At 39.6% G+C, this 11420-nt stretch overlaps 1 protein-coding gene across 1 annotated transcript; it reads left to right on the top strand.

The window, feature by feature from the left end:
• Positions 1-840: 840 nt before the first annotated feature.
• On the top strand, positions 841-2457 carry MKRN3 (makorin ring finger protein 3). Its single transcript, XM_010970285.3, is given in 1 exon segment — positions 841-2457. A coding segment is annotated over 1 exon segment (1617 nt).
• The last annotated feature ends 8963 nt before the right edge of the window (positions 2458-11420 follow it).

The raw sequence follows: 11420 nt of genomic DNA, 5'->3' as shown, positions 1-11420 counted from the left end.
TGAAGGGAAGAAAGAAAGGGAAACAAAGGGCCACTCTGAGTTAGATCAGCAAGAGAAAATAAAAGCCAGGGTCACAAAGGGGACAGTGGCTTGTTAAGCCAGCATCAGGACCTGACGAAGCCTGCGGCTTCTGCACAGTGGGAGAGTTAGAAATCACAATAACCTAAGACAGCTGAAAGGCGCTAAAGTGGCCTCAGATCACAAGCACTCCCTGCTAATGCCTCACTGGCAAAAACCGTTTCCAACCTAAGCCCGTTAAGAATTTCCCAAAAACAAAGAGCAGAAAAATCAGGTCTTGTCAACACAGCTAAATGAAAAAAGGCCTTCAGCAGTGACAGTCAGATAACCTCAAAAAAAAAATAAATAAATAAGACCCATAGAAACACAAAACGGAGTGAACAGAAAAGAATGTACAAAATTCACGGGTGACATGTTTCAGACACAAGATGAATTCAAATACACGGCGAAACAGCAAAAAGACAAGGATGCTGATGTTTTGAATAGAAACGGATGCAAGAGCAATCCAATCAATGTGTCTGGAGCAACACTGGAAGAGATTGAATTAAAACCTCAAAAGGTTGTGATTTCCTTCCTCCGAAGAGAAGCGGACGAGCGCGGAGCCGCGTGCGATCGAGCTGGCGCAGCGCCGGAGCGGAAGGCGGGCAGCGCGGCCAGCGGCGAACAAAGGAGGCAGCCGAGCATTGTTTCGAACGGACCGACCGTGCAGACCTGGTGAAGGACCCATGTTGCCTCCACAGGAAGTGTCCGTCCCGCGCCTGCCCAGAAGAGGAAATAGGAACACAGATACAGGAAGGAGAGAGGGGGGGAACGAGAAAAAAGATGCACAACTCCTAGGGAGGAGACCCCGAGCTGGCTGCCGGCCTCCGGGCCTCAAGCCTGAAAGGAAGAGACACCGGGGAAGTTCCGGTACCATCTGGGGGCAAAGAAGCTGCCATGGAAGAGCCTGCAGCTCCCTCTGAGCCCTCGGAGGCAGCTGGGGCCCCTAGGGGTGCCGAGGCAGCAGGGGAGGGTGTCTCCATGCCCACCCGCCCCGTGCGCCCGGCCTCTCGGCAAACTTGGCCTCATAGCCCAGCCCCCTTCCGCCCGTCACGTCCGACGTCCGCCCAGGCCTTAGGGGGCGGGGCTGTGCCCAGATGGCTGCCTGGCCGGGACAGCGGCAGCTGGACAAGGCAAGTTGTCTGCAGGTATTATTTGCATGGTCTATGCAAGAAGGGGGATAATTGTCAATACTCCCATGATACCTCAGGCCGGCAGGAGGCCAGGGAGGGCCACGGCGGTGAGCCTGACACCTCTGCAGGTGAAGGCACAAGTATGGCTGCGCACATGGAGCCCCTGCCTCAGGAAGTGGCGGAAGCCCCACCTGCTGCTTCCTCAAGCTCCTTGCCTCTGATTGGCTCGGCTCCTGAAAGGGATTTCTTTGAAGCCGAGGCAGACAATGCAGGCCTAGAAGCTGCCGGAGGTTCAGATGCAGAAGGCTGGGAGGGTGCTGTTGAGTTTGTTCCCGGGCAACCTTATCGGGGCCGCAGCATTCCTTCTGTCTCTGGCGCTCCTCTACAGAGCTTAGTGACTGAGAGGGAGCAGTTTGCTGAGGGCCTGGTGGAGGAGCTTTGCCCCGACGCTATCATGGGTCAGTGCTTTCGTGGGGAGAACTGTATGTACCTCCATGGAGACATGTGCGAATTGTGTGGGCTGCAGGTCTTGCACCCCGTGGATGATGCCCAGAGGGCAGAGCATATAACGGCCTGCATTGAAGCACACGAGAGGGATATGGAACTCTCATTTGCGGTGCAACGCAGTGCGGACAAAGTGTGTGGCATCTGCATGGAGGTTGTCTATGAGAAAGCCAACCCCAATGATTGCCGCTTTGGCATCCTGTCCAGCTGCAACCACACCTTCTGTCTCAAGTGTATCCGCAGGTGGAGGAGTGCCAGACATTTTGGGCTCAGGGTCGTCAAGTCCTGCCCGCAGTGCAGGGTCGTCTCCACCTTTGTCATTCCCAGTGAGTTCTGGGTGGAGGAGGAGAGAGAGAAGCGGAGACTTATTCAGCAGTACACGGAGGCACTGAGCGACAAGACCTGCAGGTATTTTGCTCGAGGCAGGGTCTGCCCATTTGAAGAGACCTGTTTTTACAGGCATGAGTTGCCTGAGGACCAGGGAGAGGAGCCTCAAGAGCAGGGTGCTGAGGCATCTGGCAGTGGCCACGGTCTATTTTTGGAGCCTCCGCAGGTGGGAGAGGGCAGCATGCCCTTTAAAAGCACTAAAAAAGAGCTTGTCATGCTTTGGCTGGCCAATCCGTTGTGTAAGTGTTTTCTTTCACGGGGCGCTTATGAACTCCCCTTCTCAGAGGACCAGTGGGACTTGCTTCATTGTGAGCTGGAAGAACATTTCAATTTGAATCTGTGGCATTATGCTGTGGCATGTTGTCTGGTGTGCTGAGGCTCTGTCATCTGCTATTGCCTGTGTTTTTGTTTATAGACACATCTGTCACAGGGGCTGTTGAAACCATTTTTATAGAACATCCATCTCTGTTCTCTTGCTCATTCCCATTTCTTTTCCCTTTGGATTATGGTGTTTCACTGTGTCAAAAAGTAACAAAAAGTCCTTAAAGTTATTGTTTGGTGAAATTAATATGAATGTCAGTTTACGGTTTATTTTGTCATCTCTGTTTTCAACAGGATTGACTCAGTTCTAGTCTAGTGTTTACAGAATTTCCACACTCATTTTGAAGTCCCTCAAGAATAAATGTGACAGGGTGAAGGGAGAAAGAAGTCTTAACTGAACAAGGAGCTTTTTGCTACTGCAGCCTTAAGAAATGGACCCTCGTGGGGCCTTGTGGTGCATCTGCGCATCTCTGTTGTTTACACGTCCGTTCTTTCCCCTGCCCCTTCAAGTGCACTCTTTGACTTGTGGTTGCCTTGTGGTTTTGTGTTTTCCTTGACCAGAACCAAGTGCATATGTTTACATGTTTTTATCTTGTTTAGCTTGATGTGAAACTATTTATATTTGGAAGTCTATATTTAAGAATTATATATAATATATATGTGTATTATTGTGTATGAAAGTTATCCATTTGAAAAATATATATATATATATATATATATATAAGGTTTACACCATAATATAATGTGATTGTAATGAAACAAATGCAGAGTTGGAGCTGAAGGTCAAGGGCTAATAGGCTTTGCTGTTATGTGAGTATGAGGTGTGTGAATAATCTTTCTGCCACTTTCACAGGCTTCAGTGATTAGCGTCTAGTGAAAATTGCTATTTGACTGACTGGACAAATGTGGCAGACACAGATCTTAAAGAACTGACAAAATAGGACATGAGGAATTCCTGTGATGGCATTAATAGCTCATTCTGCTATTGTCAATACAGAAATGGGTGTTCTTGTGCAGTGTAGCCACCGTCTCATTTTTCTTGTAATGGAACAATCCAGGAATCAGATACTTAGTTCTCTGTATTCAGTATTCTGCGTTATCTCTATACATTCCAAAGAGGCTTTTGACAAAAGTTTTCAACGTAAAAGTGGCTAAATTATAAAAGATAAAATAGAACAATAAAAAATATTGAAAGTAATCAGAATGGAAAGATTAAAAAATGGAAAGATAAAAAATGAAGTATGGAAAATAACAAAAGCTAAATACAACAGAATTTGGAGGGTCTGTAACACAGATACACCATAATTACATTAAATGAAAGTGCTTTAAAAACCCAAAGTCAAAGAATATCAGTCTTGATTTGAATTCAAATGAAACAATAAGCTGTTTAAAATCACACCTATAATATAAGAATGCAGACATATTAAAAGTAAAGGATGAAAAATTAAACAGAGGTGTTGTAGCTTTTGATCTAGACAGAGTTCACATTAAGGATAAACGTATTAGTGGAGATAAATAAAGGTGATATGTAAACATTAAATTATAATTTACCAGGAAGGAAAAACTTCTGATTTTTTGTTTAGGAACATAATGAGATATGCAAGTAAATACCTGATAAGAAAAGAAAACTACAAAATCTTGGTAGGCAGTTTTAATGGCCTATTTTCAGTAATGAACATTCAGAGAAAGAAAAAAAATAATGTGAGTTGAGTAGCACAATTTTAACAGTTTGCCTAATGGACCTGTGTGAAACACTGCATACCAACTGCAGAATGCTCTTCTCCTGGCTAAGATAGCTGAAATTATACTGGGGTCCTGTGTCATAGGAGATTCAGACTGCCCTGACTGTCAGCAGAAACAGGGCATTTACATGTTTATACCATGTACTAATCTCTAATTTAATTCTCAGAACCACTCTATGAGGTACTTGCTATAATTTTTCTATCATGATGCGATAACTGCCTGGTTATTCTTGCCACATAGGGTGAGTGATTCCAAATGAAATCCAAACATGTTTCCACCCCCGCAGTCTGCCCCAGTCATGCAGGGTAAAGTGGGCTTAGATGAGCAAACAACCAAAGAACAGGGCCAGATGGAACACTCTCAAAGACTGACTGACACCAGGGGCTCAAGACACGAGCTGTGAGTAGTGGCTGTGCTGTCAACAAAGGCGTTTTAAGCTGAGTGCGAAAATCTTGAAAAGTTTGTCCTAATATACACTGCCTAACGTGAAATACCTCATTTTTATTCAAATAGTATCTTGAACCAAACAATCAAAATTCAGGAGATACAGTGGGGAAAAGGTCAATAGAAGATAAAATGATTTGGGTGACAAAAGATAATTAGAATCCTGACTCTGCTTCTTACCAGCCATGCAGTCTGGAGCAAGATACTTCAATGTCCTGTACCTCAGTTTCTTTACATGAGAAATGGGTATAACATTACCTATTTTACAAGGCTTTTGTGGCACTCAAATGTAATCTGGACAAAGAGCTTGAAGCATAGGTGATATTTTTAGAACAGTGCATGTAAAAGGAGGACTTGCATGTGTTTGTGACCTTGAGAAAAGCTTGCACAAGAATTAAAACTCCACCAAGTTTTTCTCTTTGGGAATCTTTGGAACTTACGTTAAGGTAAAATTGTTTCATGATTGTTTTTGTAGGAAGTGGGAATATTACCTTTATGTTCATAATTTGAAAAAGACCAAGTAATTTTTTTCAGCAAAAATGATTCAGTTAAAACTAAAAATTCAATTAAAACTAAAAAATGACTCAATTCCTAAAAATCTAGCAAATGACAAAAAATATGTATTTTTTTGTGACAGTTGCCTACCTTAGGAAATAAGATTTTAAAATATGGGGTTTCCTGTTCCCTCATCAGCTCATTCAGAAAGAGGTTAAATAGCAAGGATGTCACCACCACCAGGGCTGGGCAGTGTGTCCCACGGGCCTGCTCATGAGGACAGCTGGCCCCCTCTGTTTCAGTCAGGAACAAAGAGCTTGAGCCAGACAAAGGATAGCTCTGTGAGTGGTTCAGAGTCTCTGCCGGCCGCTTCCCCAGGCGGTTCATGGACTCAGCCTCTGGGCCCTTTCAGAGGGTGTGATTCTAACCACACAAAGAATGGAGCAAGTCTGATCGTCTTATGCTTCAAGTGTCTAAATTTGGTGGATGTAAAGACTTACAAGTATGCAAGGTTTACCTTGTACTCCTCCTTTCTAACATAGGAAAACCACTTTTTCCCACATGTCACCAAACCCATTGACTGAATTTCAGTGATTTAAAAGGAGACATTTTCAGTTCATAATTGACACCTGTATCCTGCTTCATTTTTCATTTTTGTAAACATGTAGGGGATTTGGCAGATACTAAACTACAGCTTAAGTGTGAAGTGAAGTTGGGGTCGGGAGGGGAAAAGGGGTGTTGGGAAAATAACCCAGCACTAGTGCAAAAAAAATAAATTAATACATGTCAGAATTTTTGCCATGAAAATATATAGCATGTCACGTATTCCAGTGTTGATCACGAGCTAGTTAACAAAATAATAAAACATAACAAAATAACAAAAAGTAATTGATTTTCTATTAGATCACAATTGAACTGTCAAATAAATTGAGAAATTAGTAGTATAGGTGACATTACCTGATTTCCATACAATAAGACATTGCCACATGAAAATTACTTTTAAGTGTCTCTCTCAAAAATAATTTGATGAAAGAGTGAATTCAAAATCAGTTACAGAATAGAATAATATAATGAAAATTTGTACGTAGGCTAGGATAGTGCTGAATCTGTGCTCAGAGTAAGACTAATGTTAGATGCTAACACAATATTGAGAAAGACAAATCACATAATTAAATAGATATCCAAATCTGTACATTTTAAACCACAAAATGCACAAACACACAAGTAAACAGAAATAATTAAGAAAGATTAAAACAAAAATTAGATCATAAAATAGAAACATAAAAGCTGCATCTTTGGGGAAAAAAAATAAGAAGATAAACCATTAACTTAATCAAAAATAAAGGAGGGAGTACAAGTAAACAAAACAGGAAACAATAGGAGAGACCAGAGATAAGACGCTGAAGTAACGGAGGGTAAATCTTTGTTACACTGAGGAAAATGTACTTGAAAATATGATAGAAATTTTAACATTTCAACGAATTTTCCAAACAACAATCTAGAAGACAAATCAGACCAAACCAATTACTAATGAAGAGATTAAAGTTGTCGAGAATGTGCCTACAGCCCAGACCCCCCAAAAAAGAGAAGAGCAGAAGACATCAGCCCCAGAAATTTACTAAAACCTTTAAATACACTGCAGTGCTGTGTAAACTATTCCAGAGAGCAGAAGAAAGGAGTCGCTGACACAGCGTGTGAGTGACACCTAGCATTGGTATAAAAATGTCTCCAATACCGTGCAATGCAAAGCCAGCGAGAGCTCAGTCTCATTTATGAATATTGATGCAAAAAGATCTCAGATGAGATAATTACAAACAGTAGAAGAGTACATCAGGAAAGAGAGGGTTATATTCCAGGAAAAAAAAGATGGTAGAATATGAAAAAATGATTTATCTTACATGAAAAGAAATAATTGTATGAGCATCTTTCTATATCCAAAAAAAAATTAAATTCATGATCAATATAATTTTAGGTATAACACAGATGTATAAGATATGTTGTGTTTATGTATGCATATATAGTTTATGTCTATAATTTTTTAAAATACACAGTCTCAAAATACATAACTAAAGAAAACAAATAAAAGAGATGAAAGTAACAATAATAGAGAAAAATAAAATATTAAATATTAAGGCTGATTTGATTTTTTAAAGCAATTTATAAAATAAACTATTACCTAACTATCAAGGAAAATGAGGAAAACATAGACACATAATGCACATACAGTCACACACACTTACCTAACAGAAATTCAGCACAGAGATTCTATTAAAGAAACATAGAAAAGAACATTACTCGATCAGATTCCAATTAATTGCAGAACTTGAAAGAAACTGATAATTTTCTAGATACATGTAAGTAATTAAACATTGGCTACAAAATACATTAAAAGGTAACCTACCATTTAAAATAAATAAATTCACAGTGTGTAGTTTCACCTAAAAAAAATGGAGGTTTTCATAAAACCTTTAAAGAACAAATAATATCAGTGCTATTTTACACAATTTGGAAATTATTACCAAATGGAAAATGGAAAGGAGGACAACATATATGGTTTTATTTTATTTTATTCATTTTTTCAGCTTTGCTGAGATATGATTGACGTATAACATTGTGTAAGTTTAAGGTACAGAATGTAATAATCTGATACATGTGTATTGCAAAATGATTGCCACACTACATTTAGTTAATATCCATCATCTCAGATATTTACAATTTTGTGTGTGTGTGGCAAGAACTTTTAAAATCTACTGTCTTATTGACTTTCAAATATACAATACAGTGTTGTTAACTATGGTTACCGTGCTGTCCATTACACCCCCAGAACTTAGTCATCTTAAAACTGGAAGTCTGTATGCTTTGACGATCTTCACCCATTTCTCTCACCTTCTACTCCCCCTATTCTGGAAGCTTACAATCTGCTCTTTGTTTCTGTGAGTTTGGTTTTATTATAGTCCATCTATGAATGAGATTATACACTATTTGTCTTCTCTGTCTAATTTGTTTCACGTAGTGTAATGGCCCTAAAGATCATTCATGTTGTTGCACATGGTAGGATTTCCTTTTTTAAGGCTGAATGATATTCCATTGTATAACATGAGATTTATACCAAAGTATAATCATGGTAGTGTGTATACCCACATTTACACATGAATGATCAAATGATTTATTGAAATATGATTTATTTATGAAAAACATGTTCATAGTATAAAATATGATTTATTATGAAAATGATGCAAAACTGTAAAAATAGTAGTAAAATTAGAATAAAATATTTCAGAATTGTTATTTTTAGTAAGTTAAAGGGCAGTAATCATGTAATTATCTTCTTTGATCGGGCAAAAACAAGTAGACCCCCTCTCTTCACTGCCAGTTAACATTATTTTGGTAACAAATGCAGTTGCATACAAAATAAAACAAATGAGGCATAGAAAAAGTTCAAATAAGGATACAAATTCATCTCTCTGAGATGATATAATATTGTATGTTGAAAATCCAAAACTATCTGGAAAACTTCCGAAACCCAGGTGCCAAGAGAAATTTAATAGTTTTGTGTATAAAAAATGCAGAAAAATTAATGAAGACCTGATTTTTGGAAACAATACTTTAAAGTGTATAGAAATAGAAATAAACCTGAAAAAGCTACGAAAGTCCCACTTTAACAAGAGACAGCAATTATCCTGAGAGAATGCTTGAAGAAATGAAAATGTACACCGTGGAGCTTGGTAGGGAAAGTCAGCATCATCAGTGCATCAGTTCTTTAAGTTCATCATGTGCTTGACAGAATCCTCATAAATTACTGCTTTGGACTGAATGTTTGTGCCCCCCCCGCCCTAGTTTATATGTGAATCCCTAACCCCCATTTGGAGGTGGGGGCGTTTGGGCCGTCATTTGGTCACGAGGCTGGAGCCTTTGTGAATGGGATGAGGGCCCCAAAAAGAAGAGACACGAGAGAAAGATCACTCTCTCCCCACCACATAAGGATACAGCTAGAATGTGGCTGTCTGCAAACCAGGAAAAGGGCTTCGCTGAGAACCCAGCCACGCCAGCACCCCGGCATCACCTCCAGAACTGTGAGAGATGGGTGCTGCTTGTTTCAGCCTCACAGTCTGTGGTTTTCTACTGCAGCAGCCTGAACTGATGTAAGGCAGAAATTGGTAGTGAGAAGTGGCATGCTGCTGTAACAAATACCTAAAAATGCAGACGTGGTTGTGGAACTGGTAGTATGTAGAGGCCAGAAGAGTAGTGTGGCGTGTGCTAGAAAAACTGATATTGTGGTGGAGTGTTTTCAGAGTAACTGGTGGGAAAGCTTCTGTTTTCTTATACAGTCACCCCCAAAATAAAATCATATACAGAATATTGGTAAAAATAAGGATGGCCATTCTGATGAGGTCTTAGACAGAAAAAAAGGAATATGTTTTTGACAACGGGATAAGTGTGAGCATTGTTACAAAGTGGCAGACAGAACTTGTGTGCAGTGAAATGGATATAGAGCAGCCGAGATTTGTAAACAGAGTGTTGCACCGGCAGCTTGGTTCCTCCTGACGGCTGATTCTGTAATGTGAGCAGAGACGAAGACAGAAATGACAGGGAAAATGGAAGAAGAATATACGGATTTGGGAAATCCTCAGACTGTCCATATTACAGAAAATAAGGAAGCATGTTCAGAAGAGAGAATCAGGGGTGTGGTTGTGAGGAGGCTAGTGGGGGTGTAAACCAGGGACCTAATCAGCCAGGAACGCTGCCAGTTTGAACTGAAGGGAACAGAGATGAGACAGAATGAAGGCTGTCAGACGTGGTAGGTTTTACAGCATAGGACCGTAAGGGCTGTTTGGGTCCGAATGCTCTATTCTTACGGGAAGGATAACCACAAAGGCTGCTCAGAAATCATCAGGGCTTCCCAAATAGACTAGTAAAAATAGATCATGTGTAGCTTAAATAAATAAAAACAAATCAATCTATTGTGAAAGTTCACGTGAAGGAAAAAAAAACAGTAAAACTTGAATATTTCAGAATTGGAAAATAAGCAGTCATTTTACCCTTTGAGACCTTAAAACATGGTATCATATGCAAGAATGAAAAGTTAAGTATTGGCACTTTATTGGTGAGATCAAAAACATGTATTAAAAAGGTCCAGAAATTGACACAGACATATATGGGAAATGAGTTTATGAAAAGATTAAAAATCACTTGAATTACTCAATAAAAATTGTTGGATAAATGCAGGAGTCACCTTGGAAACTAATACATGGGCTCCAGATATCATAATTTACACCAGTATAAATTCTAGTTAGATCGAAGTTTCAAATGCAAATATGGAAACAAAAATATACAGAAACAACGTAAGGTTTTTTTCTTTTAAAGTCTTGTAGTCAAAAATGCCTTTCTAGGACATGAATGACAGAAGTCATGAAGGAGATTTTGACAATAATTGTAGCAACTGTAAGGAACTTACTATGTTCCAGGTTCTGTCCTGAGATATATTATCTCATTTAATTCTTCCAACCATCCTAAGAAGTAAATGTATTGTTATCCCCCTGTAGCAGCTGAGAGAACTGTGGTCCAGGGAGGTTAAGAGATGTGACCATGGTGACATGTGACTCCGGGGCCTGTCCTCTCAGCCACTGCACTGCTTTACAAATGTGACCACCTTGAAACGAACGTAACAAATTTGACATGTGCGAGACCAGAAGAAAGTGTCAAACTACCAACAAAAATTTGGGCTCATAAAATAGGGCAAGAGCTTATTTCTATAAATTACAATGTGATCCAATTAAACAAAAGACAGACAGCAAAACAAAGAAATTAACAAAGTATGAATTGACCTTGCACAGAAAATTAAATGCAGATAGTTTTAGGAAACGTTAAACATCACCAGTAATCATAGTTATTAGAACTGCCTGGATTTTCAGTGGTCTCCTTTCAATTTGTCAAATAGCCAAACATTTGAAAGCATGCTCTGATGACAGCTGGGGAAATGGGCACTCTCATATATTGTTTGTGGGAGTGTAATTGGTACACTTTCCATGGAGGAAAACTAGGTAATATCACTAAAATCATAAATTCACACATGCATACTTCTCAACCAGCCACTCTGTTATTTAAGTGTGACCTACATGTATATTCTGCACACATGAAATCAATCAAGTACAAGGGTGTTAATTGCAGCCTTTGTTATAACAGTGTAAGATTGGAAATGACTAAAAAATCCAACAGCAGGCAGCTGGCTAAACAATGGGAATTAAATACACACACATTTATGGAATTACATCACTTATGTGTAAAGGCAGCAATCATTATATTAGTGTCTTTGCTTATATATATAGTTATATTTGG

Source organism: Camelus bactrianus, chromosome 27, assembly GCF_048773025.1.
Source record: "Camelus bactrianus isolate YW-2024 breed Bactrian camel chromosome 27, ASM4877302v1, whole genome shotgun sequence".
Taxonomy (NCBI): Eukaryota; Metazoa; Chordata; class Mammalia; order Artiodactyla; family Camelidae; genus Camelus; species Camelus bactrianus.
The sequence above is the reverse complement of the archived record's forward strand: the minus strand, read 5'-3'. Positions and strand labels throughout refer to the sequence as shown.